At 40.4% G+C, this 17992-nt stretch overlaps 1 protein-coding gene and 1 long non-coding RNA gene across 2 annotated transcripts in view; one reads left to right on the top strand and one right to left on the bottom strand.

Annotated features, from left to right (window-relative positions):
- The window catches only part of ddx43 (DEAD (Asp-Glu-Ala-Asp) box polypeptide 43), a 58055-nt gene that overhangs the window by 5245 nt on the left and 34818 nt on the right, over positions 1-17992 (top strand). Inside the window, exons 2-4 of the mRNA XM_034185464.1 lie at positions 11561-11616; positions 12082-12199; positions 16064-16237. Coding sequence (XP_034041355.1) covers positions 11561-11616; positions 12082-12199; positions 16064-16237 — 348 coding nt within the window. The remainder of the gene's footprint in view (positions 1-11560; positions 11617-12081; positions 12200-16063; positions 16238-17992) is intronic.
- On the bottom strand, positions 318-2636 carry LOC117523878. Its single transcript, XR_004564635.1, has 3 exons — positions 2578-2636; positions 2366-2452; positions 318-371 (listed from the first exon to the last, which is right to left on the bottom strand). It is a non-coding gene; the product is annotated as an uncharacterized LOC117523878 (long non-coding RNA).

Genomic DNA, 17992 nt, shown 5'->3' with positions numbered 1-17992 from the left:
CCCATAATGGTGGGTGGATCAAAACAAACATAGCGTCAGTCCAGTCGAGTTGATGATCATGGCATCCAGGAAAAAAGTTGTTGTGCAAGGAAAATTGGGCACTTATTTCATGTCTCCCCCGCACCTTACAGAGGGGGAGACATAAGTTCTCAGTATAAAGTGAATCACTTCTCATCTGACCCATGACTAATTGTGGCATCATCACTCATGGCACTGCCATCCATGGCGTCATCATTCACTACACAATGGCCCATGGCATCGGCATCCACATCGTCGCCCATGGCATCGGCATCCACATCGTCGCCCATGGCTTCATCCACCCCAGCATCTGAGTCAGCATTAACACCAGTACCAATTCTTTCATCCTCCTTCTTTGCCTAAAAAACAAAGAAAACCATTCATAAAAATACTATACAATAACTTCTATAGTGCCAGTCCCCTCAGCACAGTGAAGTTCAAGGGCGCTCAACCAGTCCATGTATTAATATGCAGAATCCTTAATTCAATATCTCAATTTTTACACTTCATATTTTAATTTTTCAGAGGATACTATTCAATGGTTTCAATCCTATCGTTCGAACAGAAAGCAGCGTGTTGTTGTGGATGGTGCCACATCCTCATATCTCCCTAGTTATGTTGGTCTTCCACAAGGCTCAGTATTAGCCCCTCTATTATTCTTTCTGTATAGAAATGATCTCCCTGATGTGTGCTCTGAACTAAATATGCAAATGTATGCATTTGACGCAGTAATCTTTACCCAGGGAAAGAGTGACAAAATATCTGTAGACCTCACAAATGCACTATGTAAAATACACAAATGACTACATAAAAATTGTCTTGCTGAACACCAAAAAACTGTATGTATGATGTTCACCAAAAGACCAATTAAGCTAGCCAGATCCCATGTTTTCTTGGAAGGGGAAGAACTGTGCTTGTGAACCAATTCAAATATCTCTGAGTGATATTAGACCCAAATCTTACATTCAAAAAACATATCAAAAAGGTAAATCACACTGTAAAGTTCAATCAATCTAATTTTAAACAGATAAGACCGTTTATTACAATAGATGCGGCCAAATCTTACTTACACTTCATGTCACATATAGAGTATTGCATTACAACATGGTCCTTTGCAGGAACAACTGTACTGAAACCAGTAGAACAATTGTACAAAAAAGCCATAAAAATATTGGACCAAAAAAAAAAAGACGAGAAAAATATAAGCTTTTAAGTTTTGAGAATTTCATGCTATTTAAAATGTGTTGTGCTTTGTACAGGTCCCTACACAATTTGGCCCCACTCCCTCTGAGGAACTATATTAACAGGAAAAGTAACAATGAAATTAACACCAGATCCTCCGCTAGGTGTGATTACGAGATCAAATTTTGAAAAACTGTCTTTGCTCAAAATGTACTCTCTATTAGGGGCAATAGCACATGGAATACTCTACCAACGACAATCAGGTTCAGCCCCACATTTGCTTTATTCAAGACACAGCTTAAAACATGGCTGAAAGATAACCAAACCTGTAATCATTACAAGTTAAAGACATGCAAAAGCAATATACTTTCATATACACGCACACAACAACACATAGGTAAGCTTATGCACACCAGCACTTTAAAGAGATACTGCAGCTGTATCGAGCACTTTACTATTGTGACAAAGCACTTTAATTCAGCATCTTATAATAAAACTGACTGTACCTGTACATTCCTACAACTGAATTCTACCTCAGTACTTTCCTGCACTTTATATTGAGACAACAGCATTTTAACCTCCATCTTGACCGGAACAGATAACTCCTCCTTTATATGGCTCTGGGTTATATTAAAATATGACAGTGTATTATATTGTAAATTATCAATGTTTTTATGCTTGTTAAATGCTCTGTTTTATATTTTATGTCTGGAGACTATGGATGGAAATTAGTATTATGCTAAAACTGGCATATTTACGTTAAAGTGTGTGCCCTATATATGTATATATGTGTATATATGTGCGTGTATACTGTCTATAAACAATTGTATGTTCATTAATATGCACTGTCCCTGTCAAATAAACCAATAATGAATGAATGAATTCCAATTGTCAACACAGCTGAGTGACAGTTACGCTATGGAGGGAAGGTGAGCCCACACAGATAGGTTTTAAGATGTTTGCGGAAAGAGAATACAGAATGTGAGGAACGGATTGAGAGAGAGAGATTGCTCCAAAGAGCTGGGGTGCATGTGAGCCGGTCACGGTCTTCACTCTTGAAACAGTCATCACTGGACCGGGATTTGATTGAAGGGAATGACTAGGTGTGGCCATGGTGCTAGTACAAGTCACCTGTGAGTTGCTGATGCCATAAAAGTTTAACTACTTACCCTCTTTGCTGCATGGCGCAGTGTTTCAGTTAACGCATCATCGATAGCATCTGGTAAAATTTCCATCTTGTTGCTGAAGGCTTCTGTCACAAAAACAAAATAAAAAACGGTCTTGTATTTTCCTCTTTTTTTAACTGGAGAAACGATAAAATTCTTTTTAATTGCTAACTAAAATTAAATGATGCAGTGAGACACCTTGATAACTTACTCTTCAAAACTCTAGAGAGTGAGAGGCTGCAGGGCTTTCTTCCGTTTCCATCCTTTGAGGCTGACGCCAGCCAACAACCGCCACATTCCAATTTCGCCGAGCATCGTCCTGGCAAAGGAGTTCAGCATTGATCCAGATAGCTGTTTCAGCAGATTCACCTATGACAGAGTAAAAAGAAGTACGAGGTCTGTCAATAAAATATAGGTCCTTCTTATTTTTTCAAAAACTATATGGATTTCATTCATATGTTTTTACGTCAGACATGCTTGAACCCTCGTGCGCATGCGTGAGTTTTTCCACGCCTGTCGGTGACGTCATTCGCCTGTGAGCACTCCTTGTGGGAGGAGTCGTCCAGCCTCTTGTCGGAATTCCTTTGTCTGAGAAGTTGCTGAGAGACTGGCGCTTTGTTTGATCAAAATTTTTTCTAAACCTGTGAGACACATTGAAGTGGACACGGTTCGAAAAATTAAGCTGGTTTTCGGTGAAAATTTTAACGGCTGATGAGAGATTTTGAGGTGATACTGTCGCTTTAAGGACTTCCCATGGTGCGAGACGTCGTGCAGCGCTCTCAGGCGCCGTCGTCAGCCTGTTTCAAGCTGAAAACCTCCATTTCAGGCTCTATTGATCCAGGACGTCGTGAGAGAACAGAGAAGTTTCAGAAGAAGTCGGTTTCAGCATTTTATCCGGATATTCCACTGTTAAAGGAGATTTTTTTAATGAAAGACGTGCAGACGGATTGCAGCGTCGGCTCGCAGCCGCTGCGACGCTCCGCCACAGGAAAAACACCTCTGTTGGAAGCCTTAAGGACAAGTTGGAACATGTCCAGCTGTTAAACAATTTCTCATATACTCACTCCACTGAAAGCCATCAAAAGCCGCCTGGATTTTACAAATGGTTATCAACACGTAGGTGTTTTTCCTGTGCCGCCGCACCGCGCCGGCTGCGTCCTGATGCGCGGACCCATCCGCACATCTTTCAAGTATCCCTGAGAATGAAAACTTTCGGAAAATTAAGTAAGTTATAAAATATAAGTGTTAAGAAAGAAAATACAGGAATCGCTTTATTTAAATTTACAATACCAATTCACCAGCTTTATCAATCAATATATAGATTGATAAGGCTGGTGAATTATGTAGTTAATAGAACGTCCCCTCAACGTAAGTACAACGTTCCAAAGAAACGTCCAAAAACTGTAACAAGTAAACGTTACTGATGGAAGTTGCCAGGAGGTGGACAGAATGTTCCCAATTGTGCAACGAAAATGTAACCTCCCAGCAACATTGCAAGGACGTTCTGGGTAAAGGTTAAATTAAAAATATGGATAATTTTTGGCACCTGATGTTGGACCAGAGTCGGTGACACCAGCAAAAATAAAACAACAAAAACTCACCTTTGACACAAACTTTTACTTTTTGCTCAAGTTGAATAAACTTGATTATCCAAGTATTTGAGGAATGTTTTCCTCTTAATTAGGTTATCATTTCTTGTCAGGTTAACTGGCTGCTTTGCTGAATGTATCTAATGACTTGCATATTTTAGCATTTACTTAAATAATGAGAAACTAACTTGTTTTCAAATCATGTCCAATAATGAGGTCTGGAATGATGGTTTAGAAAACAAACAGTATTTTATCTCAAAGCTTAAAAAAATTATTACAAAAAAAGTGGTCAAAACTGTCTGGAAGGCTGACATTGTTTAAATATCACATCTGAATGTCTGCAGATGAACATAACTGCTCCCTTTGAGCAGACCTCACCACAACTCCTGAAAGAAGACAGAAAGCATTGTACAAGAATAATAATCATGATTGTAAATTGTGTTACACTCCTGACCATTTTGGCCACTGTTTTGTAAAGGCCACGGATATCATTACAGTATCCGTAACTATACATTTGTAGGTTATTATTACAGCAGTGATTTGACATCTGAACCTTAACCTTAATAGCCTAAACAAGAGCAATCTGAGATTTCTGACATCCACCAATCTGGATTACTTCCATAATTTAGTGGAGTCTTCCATGCCTTAATATCTATCTGTGGTGCAAATTTTGTGAGAATCTGTGAAATAGTTTTGACGTAATCTTTCAAAGCCGATATAAAGTGAAATCTTGATCCAGAATCCGGATCCAGATCACCTCCAAAATTCAGTGGAGTCTTCCATGCTCTAATATATATATATCTGTGGTGCAAATTTGTTTAGAGTCTGTGAAGTAGTAGTTTGTTTTTTTTAATACACTTGTATAAAGGGAAATCTTGATCTAGGATCTGAATCACCTCCATAATTCAGTGAAGTCTTCATGCCCTAATATCTATCTGTGGTGAACATTTTGTCAAAAATCCTTGCAGTAATTTTGACGTAAACCTGTTAACAGACAAATAAATAAATGCTGATGATTTTATTAAGTCCTTGGCAGACGTAATTCGGCATTTTTAATACTTCCCATAATCCCCCTGCACTTGCTAGAATGCACCACAGCGCCAGCAGAGTTCCAGCATTTCAAAGCCATGGAAACAATGGCTAGAGAGGATGTGGATGGCACCAATTCAGCAAGTTCACGAGTGATCTCCCAAGTTGAGGGTTATCTAGAGGAGGTGTCGCACCTGTGATGAACTGCTGCTGTGGCCCCGATGTTGTCTTGTTGTCCGTACTTCCTGAGGTGTGTTTACATTGTGCCCTAAACCAGAACTCTGCTTAAACAGATGTCTCACGTGAGTCTTGGACCGCGAGACGGCGCAAGATTCACAACAGCAAAACAGCGAATAACCCAAATCTTCCAGTGAACACAGTCACAGAACATCAATTACGGAAGTTGCTGTAACAATAGCCCCAAGATTTAGGGTTACTACTGCTGTAACTAACCACTTCATTTTTTAAAAGCATTGAGATAAAATACTGTTATTTACCTTAATTTGAGTCCTCAATATTGGACATTATTTGAAACAAAATCACTTCTCATTATGCAAGTGAATGCCAAAATGTGAAGGGAAAAATAAAATAAGTCTTTTTTTTATTATTACCAACAACTAGTCTGCAAAAATTGTTGCCTGATATTTTCTTTATTTTCTGATATTAGACGGTATTGCTTAAATTTTCATTGTTACGCAGATGATACCCAGCTTTATCTATCCATGAAGCCAGACGACACACACCAATTAGCTAAACTGCAGGATTGTCTTACAGACATAAAGACATGGATGACCTCTAATTTCCTGCTTTTAAACTCAGATAAAACTGAAGTTATTGTACTTGGCCCCACAAATCTTAGAAACATGGTGTCTAACCAGATCCTTACTCTGGATGGCATTACCCTGACCTCTAGTAATACTGTGAGAAATCTTGGAGTCATTTTTGATCAGGATATGTCATTCAAAGCGCATATTAAACAAATATGTAGGACTGCTTTTTTGCATTTACGCAATATCTCTAAAATCAGAAAGGTCTTGTCTCAGAGTGATGCTGAAAAACTAATTCATGCATTTATTTCCTCTAGGCTGGACTATTGTAATTCATTATTATCAGGTTGTCCTAAAAGTTCCCTGAAAAGCCTTCAGTTAATTCAAAATGCTGCAGCTAGAGTGCTGACGGGGACTAGAAGGAGAGAGCATATCTCACCCATATTGGCCTCTCTTCATTGGCTTCCTGTTAATTCTAGAATAGAATTTAAAATTCTTCTTCTTACTTATAAGGTTTTGAATAATCAGGTCCCATCTTATCTTAGGGACCTCGTAGTACTATATCACCCCAATAGAGCGCTTCGCTCTCAGACTGCAGGCTTACTTGTAGTTCCTAGGGTTTGTAAGAGTAGAATGGGAGGCAGAGCCTTCAGCTTTCAGGCTCCTCTCCTGTGGAACCAGCTCCCAATTCAGATCAGGGAGACAGACACCCTCTCTACTTTTAAGATTAGGCTTAAAACTTTCCTTTTTGCTAAAGCTTATAGTTAGGGCTGGATCAGGTGACCCTGAACCATCCCTTAGTTATGCTGCTATAGACGTAGACTGCTGGGGGGTTCCCATGATGCACTGTTTCTTTCTCTTTTTGCTCTGTATGCACCACTCTGCATTTAATCATTAGTGATCGATCTCTGCTCCCCTCCACAGCATGTCTTTTTCCTGGTTCTCTCCCTCAGCCCCAACCAGTCCCAGCAGAAGACTGCCCCTCCCTGAGCCTGGTTCTGCTGGAGGTTTCTTCCTGTTAAAAGGGAGTTTTTCCTTCCCACTGTAGCCAAGTGCTTGCTCACAGGGGGTCGTTTTGACCGTTGGGGTTTTACATCATTATTGTATGGCCTTGCCTTACAATATAAAGCGCCTTGGGGCAACTGTTTGTTGTGATTTGGCGCTATATAAAAAAAAAATTGATTGATTGATATATGAAGGTTTAAAAAAAATAAGTTGTGGCTATAAGAAAGGCCATTGCTGTTGATGAACTAACGTACGCAAACTGCAAACTATTGAACTCTGTGCGATCGTGGCTGGAGCCGGATGTGTGATATGGATTATGGATTTCTTGGTGTGTGATACTGAGATATTGGGGAGTAAAAAAATTCACAATCTGGATATATCTGCTGATATGTACCATACATAAGAAAATATAAATGATTCCTCGTGTTTCTTTATCAAACCCTTATGACAAAGAAATGTAATTGAGGCTTGATATTTTACAGTTTAAGCAACAACTTTATTATAAATAACTAACAAACAGCCAATCGATGTATGGGAAGCTGCCGTCAAATTAAGAAGTAAGAAAACTAATTCAACCCCATATACACACATAGTCCTCATGAGGAGGAAACTATCTATAGAGACTAAAAACGTTTTTGTACCAGGTTGTGAACATGTTTATTTCTGCTCTAAATTTGTACATTTTAACATGGAATTGAATGGACATTGAAGCTTACCACTTGGTATTCTGGCGGTCTGCCTGACAGATTTTCCCACACCCAATTTCCATCTCTTTCAAAGGCCACTTTTTTTTTCTTTCCTTTCTTTTTTCTCCAAGTAAGCAAAATTCCCATTAGTCTCCTCACTTGCATATGAGTGTAACAGCTGCTGAACACACTAGGCACACACCGATCCACAATTTTCACTTCCGATCCCAATACCTGAATTTGGATATCTGCCGATACCGATACTTTTCTGATCTGTTACCAGAGTTCTGTTTGCTTTAATATTATCATAATTTTTTTTTTTTTTCATGAGGATTTTCTTAAAAAGGAGACCTGAAAGTTCAGCTACAATTTGCCAGAAGGTGTATCTAAGATGAAAGCCAAGATTTGATGTTTAGATTTGGTTTTGGTGAAAGAATTGAGTACTTTTTTTTGTGTAGCCTCATTTTATAGACTTAAAGGACATGTTGCATGTGTTTCAATGTCCCAGTTAGCAACACAACATTAAAGTACTCATGATTGTAAATCTCTCTGTGCACATGCGCTCATAATTAGTGGTTTGTGATGTTTTTATTCCTCTTTCGAAACGAGGAAACGGGTGCATTTCCGGAAAATGTCTGACTCTGCAATTCTCGGCATTTCTCTGCGTGTGACGTAGTTAATAGCAAAACAGAAACATCCCAGGCAGAGACAGACAGAGCAAAAGGAATGTGGTTCTGTCCAATAACGAAGCTTCTGAGCTTTTCTTTGAAAGTAGTGGCTGGGATTTACAGAGGAGACGACACACTTCACCATCAAACTGTTAATTGTCAGAGTCTGTTGGATTTTGGAATTTAAAGTGTCATGATGCTGCTGTTTGTGCCACAGCTGCTGCAGACATGTCTCAACACGCAGATGTACATCTCCTATTGGGAAAAACTCAGAAGATGCTATTTTCAGGAACTAATGGATTATCTAATGTGCCACGATCCTGACAGAAGTTGAATTGAATGCAGAGCTGCGTGATCAGAACCCGAGAGTGAGTGGACCTGGACGTTATTCCCTGGCCGAGTGGAACTTGAAAATGAACTCTGGGCGGGGATCTGTGAGGATGAGTGGACCGTTCCATGGCTGGCGATCGCAATTGTGATTGTGTGAAGCGTGCGTGGGTGCTTGTTTTTGTTGTGATCTAAATTGGAAATCTTTACATTGGGTGAGTGGAATTTTTTTTTTTTTTTTGTCCATCTTTTGCTTTGTGTTCTTTTCAGTGGAGCTATTTACTTTGAGAGTGTGCGTATGCGCAGCAGCTGTTTTAACCCTCAATTTACACGGATTTCTGCCTGAATTTGAACAATATCTAATCTGTATTAAGCTTGTAGACACTTTCAAATGTCATAAAATTGTCAGTCTCTATAAGGAACTTTTTAAGAGAATTAATGTTGAATAATCCCTTAATTAAAAAAAAAAGCTGACATGCGAGTTAAAATGACTGATATGCTGTTTTAACCTGCATGTCAGCTGTTTATTGCCACTTAATGGATGTGGAATGTCTCAGTGATGACACAGATACATATATTTATTAGATTTTTCACACTTATATACAACCCTTATTAGTGTTTTTAACAGGCTGAGTTTGACTCATTGCTGCCATGACTGCATGAAAATGAACAGTTATCACTTTAAACAAGTCGTCATAACACAACATCACACTTGCGTAAGCTTTGGAATAATCTGTGCCTCAGTTCATTGAAGAGTACGCTGGGATGCTTCTAGTAACTACGTCACCTATTGGAAACACTCAAGTACTTTGTTTTCGGAAGGCTCCGTAGCTGTTTGCTGTGAATGCCGTATACTTTGAAACTGGTCACGACAGTGCACAAAGTAATCCCGGTAGATCATTGGATGGTCATTAACAGCCTAAATCTAAATTATGATTTCAGTGCGACATGTCCTTTAAAGATAAAAGACAGCTCTGTCTGTCTCTCCTTCTCAATGTTCAGTTTCATTGGAGCTTTATTGATATGGGAAACATGTTTACTTTGTCGAAGCAAGTGTTAAGAGTAAAAATTAAATTAAGTTCTCTTAAGTTTTCTCTCTCCCTCTGTTTCTCCCTCCATCTTTCTCTCACTGTTTTCGTGCTGTCCAAACTTCAAACGTTTTGGAAACACAAACCCTTTCAACTGTAAAATCAACCGTAAATTTCTAAATATATCATCAGTGACACTTGCACAGGACTTTAATGGAGATTTTTTTTCCTTTCAGCGGACAGAGTCTCTGTTTGACTGTCCTCCTTAGCTGTGACCTGAGCTAGTTTTCATAACGTTTCACAGCCTCGGAACGCTGAAGCGGCTAACTTTTCAGCAAACATTTTCAGCAGCAATTCATTAAATTTTTTGGAAAATCCGTGTTCAACGAACGGACCATATGAACCTGAGAGCCGGGCAGAAATTTTCTGCTACCCGCAGCTAAAACACTGTGGAAGAGAGCTCTCTCAAACAGCTCGGCTTCAGAAAACCTCCCCTCTTCCCCTCCTCCCGCTCGGCAGCAAACAAAGCAGAGAGGAAATGGCAGCAGTTGAGAGGATTCACAGTGGCTTCTAACGTATCAGAAAACGTCGTGGGTTGGATCGGTATTTTCCGATACATGAATTACGTCGGTATCGGAAACCGATCACGATACCAGATCGGATCGGTCACAACCTTAGAATACACCAGAGTACATCTGATTTCCATTACATGATTTTTTTTTTTTTTTTTTTTTTTTCCCCCACACACAAAGGCTACTTCTGAGTTTTTCCCACATTATTCTAAAAAACTAAAATGTGTAACATTTCAAACTGTCTTCTGTTGAAAAGTGCAACATACTTTTTTTATGAGTTTCATGTTGTGGAGGAGTATCAGAAGGAAAGTCTCCTCAGAGTATGGTAGGACCTGATTACTGCATACTGTAGCCGATTGTCTACTTTTCACCAAGTTTTACATTTTGCCCCCGATCGGCACCTGTTAAAATTTGTGCAACACGTTTAAAACGTTCCTGATTGCTCAGTGTTTTACAATACTATATTTACCCCTGTTTACACCAGATCTCAGTCCTCAGTTGTGTATGTGATTTTTATTTGTTGATTTATTTTGGTCAAAAACATACACTACTCACGCTTGTTAAAGGAGCAAGTATTTTTTTTGTATTGTTGACAGGATTATCAGGAATATGCCAAATCAATGCCAGACGTTTGTAAATAGAGAGACGTACATCTTACTGTTTGTTTTGTTGGCATACCAAGCGGATTTGTTCTTGGATAATTTTCCAACATGATTGGTTTGGGTTATTTTGTGGATTTTAATCATGACAAAAGCTGTTAAAACCACTCAAGAATACTCATAAGTATCAAAACAAGCAAATTTATGCATAGTTATGGCCATTCACTTGCAGTTATATAACAATCAAAACTTTGTACCTTCTCCTTTAATAAATGTAAAATAAATTTTAATAATTAAGTAAATTTAATAAATAAGTTAAAGTTTAGCTCCTTCAGCTGCTCCCCTGTTTTGTCTCAGCGTTGCCACAGCAGATCTAAGGAGGACCTGCATGTTGATTTGGCACACGTTTTAGACCGGATGTATGCCCTTTCTGGCACAACTCCACATTACGTGGAGAAATGTGGCAGGGGTGACGTTTGAACCAGGAACCTTCCATACTGAAACCAAGCGCACTAATCACTTGGCCCTCACCCCTGCCTCCTTTAATAAATATAAGAAGTATAGACAATGGGTATCAAAAATTGGCACTGCTCTGACATGATCGTGTTTTGTGAAGACTCATCATTCACTGCCTTTAGTAAGGGCAAGCATGTAGCTACATTAACAAATAAAATTGTCTGAAAAGTCTAAATGAGTACCTTTTCCCCAGTAAAATTCATAAAAGGCTCAAATTCAAGTAGCTTAGGTGGGTTCCGCTCCCTAGATTCCTGCAAGGGTGCTGCACCAGGCAGGCATGCGACCCCGTGGTGGTTGTTGGTTTGTTTTTATTTTTGACAGAACTCATTTTCATTGCTATGCTTGATATGCCATTATCTGAATGAGATCTTTGCGAAATTTAGAGTGAATGTAATTTTTCTGTTACAGGTCGGGGAGGAGCCAAAATTCGTGAACTGGAAGAGGGCACTGGCACAAGAATCAAGGCGAGCTGACTTCTTTCATCATTTGGTTATTATAGTGAATGTGTGTATATCAGATATAGTATGTGCTGGAATATTTCAGCTGTAGCTTCAGTTGTTCAACACGTTCTAAAGGTAAACATAAATTCAGTGTCTATGTGATGAAAGCTGAGCAACAATCTGTTCAGCTCAGTTTGTGCCAGACTGGTTTGAGTCTATAACCAGGGGATAGATTGTATTGATTCAAGTTTTGTGAACTTGATCTGAAATACAGACTAGTCAACTATAAATCCAGTGGTGTCATGAAGATCCAGTTTGTTTGTATAGTTCCACAAAGTCATGAAAATGTTACTTCTCAAATGGTTCCAGTTCCACTTGTTACGCAGATAAGCTACAACCAAAATAGGCAAACCAAATGCAGCCACTATAGCGTGCGTGTATGTGTGTGTGAGAGAGAAAAATAAAACTTACCCCCAATTTCTGTTCTAGATACGCAGTGTGGCTTGTGAGAGTGAGGTGGCCATCTTTGGGTCCTCTGATGCCAAACAGAAGGTTAAGGAGATGATTGAGGACCTTCTTCCGTATGGAAACTCTCAATTCCATGGTGGTATAAAAATGATTTGATTTTATTTTTTGAAATGAAAGGCATGTTTTGTTGTGCACTTATAATCCTTTCTTGGTTTGCAAGTTGTCTTAAAAAGGGCCCACAGGTGTAATCTGGTTGTTTGCTTGTTCTGGGTCTTGGATGGATAGGTTTCAAGAATACACATTCTTCCAGGTTGAATATTTTAAATAGTTCGACAGTTTAGTGTAATTACTGGCTTTAACTAACTCAGCCACATGGGGTGTGCAGCCAGTACATTCTGAGTGCCGGTTCCAAGCCTGGTTAAATGAGGGTTGCATCAGGAAGGGCATCCGGCGTAAAACAAGCCAACCCAACTATGCAGACTAAGAATCGAATTTCCATACCGGATTGGTCGAGGCCCGGGTTAACAATGTCCGCGACCGGTGCTGTTGCCGAACAGGGTGTCGGTGGAGATTGGGCTACTGCTGGGCGAAGACAACAAAGAAGAGGAGGAGAACGTTTCCACAAACAGCAGGAGAAGAAGAAAACTAGAAGGGTGGAAATGAGAGTGGGGACTTTGAATGTTGGTAGTTTGACTGGTAAAGGGAGAGAGCTGGATGATATGATGGAGAGGAGAAAGGTAGACATATTGTGTGTGCAAGAGACCAAGTGGAAGGGAAGTAAGAGCAGGGGCATAGGTGGTGGGTTCAAGTTGTTGTACCATGGTGAGGACAGGAAGAGAAATGGTGTTGGGGTCATTTTAAAGGAAGAGTATGTTAAGTGTGTTCGAGGTTAAGCGAGTGTCTGACAGGGTGATAAGCGTGAAGTTGGGAATTGAAGGGGTGATGATGAATATCATCAGTGCATATGCCCCACAGGTAGGTTGTGAGATGAAGGAGAAAGAAGATTTCTGGAGTGTGTTAGATGAGGTGGTGGAGAGTGTGCCCAAGCATGAAAGAGTGGTGATAGGAGCGGACTTCAATGGGCGTGTTGGTGAAGGGAACAGAGGTGATGAGGAAGTAATGGGTAGATATGGTATCAAGAATAGGAATGGGGAAGGACAGATAGTAGTTGATTTTGCAAAAAGGATGGAAATGGCTGTGGTGAATACCTACTTTAAGAAAAGGCAGGAGCACAGGGTAACATATAAGAGTGAAGGAAGTTGCACACAGGTGGACTACATTCTTTATTAGGAGATGCAAGCTAAAAGAAATCAGAGACTCTAAGGTGGTGGCAGGAGAGAGTGTCATTAGACAGCATAGGATGGTTGTTTGTAGGATGACTTTAGAGGTAAAGAAGAAGAGAGTGAGCGCTCAACAAAGGATCAGATGGTAGAAGCTGAAGGAGGAAGACTGTTGTGTGAAATTTAGCAAGCAGGTGAGAGAAGCACTGGTTGGAGGGGAAGCAATTTTGGACAACTGGAAAAGTACTGCAGATGTGAGGGAGACAGCTAGGACAGTACTGGGTGTGACATCTGGACAGTGGAAGGAAGACGAGAAGACTTGGTGGTGGAATGAAGAGGTCCAAGAAAGCATAAGGAGAAAGAGGTTGGTGAAAAAGTTTTGGGATAGTCAGAGAGATGAAGAAAGTAGACAGGAGTACAAGGAGATGCAGCGTAAGGCGAAAAGAGAAGTGGCAAAAGCGAAGGAAAAGGCATATTGCGAACTGTACAAGAAAACGAATAGTAAGGAAGGAGAAAAGGACTTGTACCGATTGGCCAGACAAAGGGACAGAGCTGGAAAGGATGTGCAGCAGGTTAGGGTGGTAAAAGATGTACATGGTAATGTGCTGACAAGTGAGGAGTGTGTGCTGAGAAGGTGGAGGGAATATTTTGAAGAGCTGATGATTTAAGAAAATGAGCGAGAGAAAAGGCTGGATGATGTGGTGAGAGTAAGTCAGGAAGTACAAGAGATTAGTAAGGAAGAAGTGAGGTCTGCTATAAAGAGGATGAAGAGTGGAAAAGCCGTTGGTCCAGATGACATTCCAGTGGAGGCATGGAAATGTCAAGGAGAGATGGCAGTAGAGTTTATAACCAGATTGTTTAATAAAATCTTGGAAAGTGAGAGGATGCCTGAGGAGTGGAGACGAAGTGTGCTGGTTCCTATTTTCAAGAACAAGGGTGATGTGCAGAGCTGCAGTAACTACAGAGGCATAAAGTTGATCAGCCACAGCATGAAGTTAAGGGAAAGAGTAGTAGAAGCTAGGCTTAGAAAACGGGTAAAGATCTGTGAGCAGTGACATGGTTTCATGCTGAGAAAGAGCACTACAGATGCAATGTTTGCTCTGAGAATACTGTTGGAAAAGTACAGAGAAGGCTAGAAAGAGTTACATTGTGTGTTTGTGGACTTAGAAAAAGCTTATGATAGGGTGCCAAGAGAAGAGCTGTGGTATTGTATGAGGACGTCTGGAGTGGCAGAGAAGTATTTTAGGGTAGTGCAGGACATGTACAAGAATAGTGTGACAGCGGTGAGATGCGCAGTCGGAATGACACATTCAAGGTGGAGGTGTGATTACACCAAGGATCAGCTCTGAGTCCTTTCTTTTTTGCAGTGGTGATGGACAGGTTGACAGATGGGATCAGACAGGAGTCCCCATGGACTATAATGTTTGCAGATGACGTGATCTGTAGTGAGAGTAGAAAGCAAGTTGAGTCTAGTCTGGAGAGGTGGAGATATGCTTTGGAGAGAAGGGGAATGCAAGTCAGTAGAAGCAAGACTGAGTACATGTGTGTGAATGGGAGGGAGCCCAGTGGAATAGTGCAGTTACAAGGAGTAGAAGAGGTGAAACTAGATGAGTTTAAATATTTGGGGTCAACTGTTCAAAGTAATGGAGAGTGTGGTAGAGAGGTGAAGAAGAGTGTGCAGGCAGGGTGGAGTGGGTGGAGAAAGGTGACAGGAGTGACTTGTGACTGAAGAATATCAGCAAGAGTGAAGGAGAAAGTTTACAAGACAGTAGTGAGACCAGCTATGTTGTACGCTTTAGAGACGGTGGCACTAACAAAAAGACAGGAGGCAGAGCTGAAGATGTTGAGATTCTCTTTGGGAGTAACAAGAATGGACAAGATTAGGAATTAACATATCAGAGGGACAGCTCAGGTAGGACGGTTTGGAGACAAAGTCAGAGAGGTGAGATTGAGATGGTTTGGACATGTGCAGAGGAGGGACCCGGGGTATAGAGGGAGAACGATGCTGAGGATGGAGCCTCCAGGCAGGAGGGGAAGAGGGAGGCCAAACAGGAGGTTTATGGATGTGCTGAGAGAGGACATGTAGGTGGTTGGTGTGACAGAGGAAGATACAGAGGACAGGGTGAGATGGAAACGATTGATCTGCTGTGGTGACCCCTAACGGGAACAGCTGAAAGATAAAGAAGGCGGCTTTAGCACCACTCAGAAATCGATGACACTCATTTTGTGCATTATCCATAAGGCTCATTGGTTATCTATCATCTCTTATGTGATTATTAATTTATTGTTACTGCTGATCCTTCGGCAGCACCAACTGATGTGCACACCATTCAAAAGCTGAAATAAATTATCAAACTTTGGACTTGCGGTTGTAAAATTCCTGATTTTTAAAGAATGGTTTTCCAGATCCAGACATTTGCCTTCATACATACTGAACTACTAACCTAGCCTGCTTGACTACTAGCCTGCTTATCAATTTTACAGTTGGGCTTCTGTGAGGAATTTTAGAAAAGAAGCACCCTACATAACGTTTGAATTGTAGCCATTATCAGTTACACAGTGTAACCCAGCAAAGTAGATGTCTGTGAACATGATTGGGGTATTTTGAACTGTTTTTATGTCTGTTCCAAATCCAAACTATTTGTGCACTTTTGCTTTTAATTCTGTGTTTGTTGAAAGATTACACGTGCACCACCTGCAGCATAAACTGATTTATTTTTAAGGCTCTGGCTCATGTCGTGATGTCTGTGAAGAAGGGCCCGATGGAGGAGAGAACACAGACTCAGTCTGGTCTGCTGCAGCATTACGGGCAGCAAAGGTGGTCCCACCTCGTCCAGCTATAGACTGGGCCACCATCAGAGAGAACAAAGGGAAGTATGAGGAGCTGAAGTGGAAGGGTGAGTGCTCACATTATGATGTACACAAATACTGGGAAAGCAGTACCTCCAATATACTGCATACAACCCCTGGCTTTAAGAAACACTATAAGAAATCAAGAAAAAAAGATTGTGGCAGTCAGTAACGGTTACTTTTTTAGACCAAGCAGAGGAAAAAAATATGGAATCACTCAATTCTGAGGAAAAAATTATGGAATCACCCTGTAAATTTTCATCCCCAAAACTAACACCTGCATCATATCAGATCTGCTCGTTAGTCTGCATCTAAAAAGGATTGAACACACCTTGGAGAGCTGTTGCACCAAGTGGACTGACATGAATCATGGCTCCAACACGAGAGATGTCAATTGAAACAAAGGAGAGGATTATCAAACTCTTAAAAGAGAGTAAATCATCACGCAATGTTGCAAAAGATGTTGGTTGTTCACAGTCAGCTGTGTCTAAATTCTGGACCAAATACAAACAACATGGGAAGGTTGTTAAAGGCAAACATACTGGTAGACCAAGGAAGACATCAAAGCGTCAAGACAGAAAACTTAAAGCAATATGTCTCAAAAATCGAAAAATGTACAACAAAACAAATGAGGAACGAATGGGAGGAAACTGGAGTCAACGTCTGTGACCGAACTGTAAGAAACCGCCTAAAGGAAATGGGATTTACATACAGAAAAGCTAAACGAAAGGCATCATTAACACCTAAACAGAAAAAAACAAGGTTACAATGGGCTAAGGAAAAGCAATTGTGGACTGTGGATGACTGGATGAAAGTCATATTCAGTGATGAATCTCGAATCTGCATTGGGCAAGGTGATGATGCTGGAACTTTTGTTTGGTGCCTTTCCAATGAGATTTATAAAGGTGACTGCCTGAAGAGAACATGTAAATTTCCACAGTCGTTGATGATATGGGGCTGCATGTCAGGTAAAGGCACTGGGGAGATGGCTGTCATTACATCATCAATAAATGCACAAGTTTATGTTGATATTTTGGACAATTGAAAGGATGTTTGGGGATGATGAAATCATTTTTCAAGATGATAATGCATCTTGCCATAGAGCAAAAACTGCAAAAACATTCCTTGCAAAAAGACACATAGGGTCAATGTCATGTCATAGGGTCATTGTTAATGAGCAGATCTGATTTGATGCAGGTGTTAATTTGGGGGATGAAAATTTACAGGGTGATTCCATAATTTTTCCCTCAGAATTGAGTGATTCCATATTTTTTCCTCTGCTTGGTCTAAAAAAGTAACCGTTACTGACTGCCACAATCTTTTTTTCTTGATTTCTTATAGCGTTTCTTAAAGCCAGAAAGTTGTCATTTGAAATGACTTTAGTTTTGTGTCATGTCTGTGATCTGCTTTTTTTCTACAAAATTAAACAACTGAATGAACATCCTCTGAGGCCGGTGATTCCATAATTTTTGCCAGGGGTTGTATAACAGGGATGAGAAGTTTCCACAGATATGTGGATTTCATAGTTTTTCTGGGTTCCTGGGCCATTTCTGAGATCAGTGTAAATCTGTTGAGAAAAATTTTGGGGGTGGGGTACGGCACGGGTCGTCCGTGCGAGTTAAATCTTCAGCGCTGCTGAAACTGCAAGCTAAAACGCGCAGCGTCATTGGTTACTTTTTCTACAACAGCGAACTCTCAACCAATCAGAATCTCTGTAATATCTAAAGTCAGCAAAAGTACCTGGACATTTTGAGTTTCTGCAAGTTTGGTCTGGCGAGCTGCCTCTGTAAAGCCCCTTTCAC

This window comes from Thalassophryne amazonica, chromosome 13 (genome assembly GCF_902500255.1).
Source record: "Thalassophryne amazonica chromosome 13, fThaAma1.1, whole genome shotgun sequence".
Classification (NCBI taxonomy): Eukaryota; Metazoa; Chordata; class Actinopteri; order Batrachoidiformes; family Batrachoididae; genus Thalassophryne; species Thalassophryne amazonica.
Note: the sequence above shows the minus strand (reverse complement) of the source record. Positions and strands in the feature narration are given on the sequence as shown.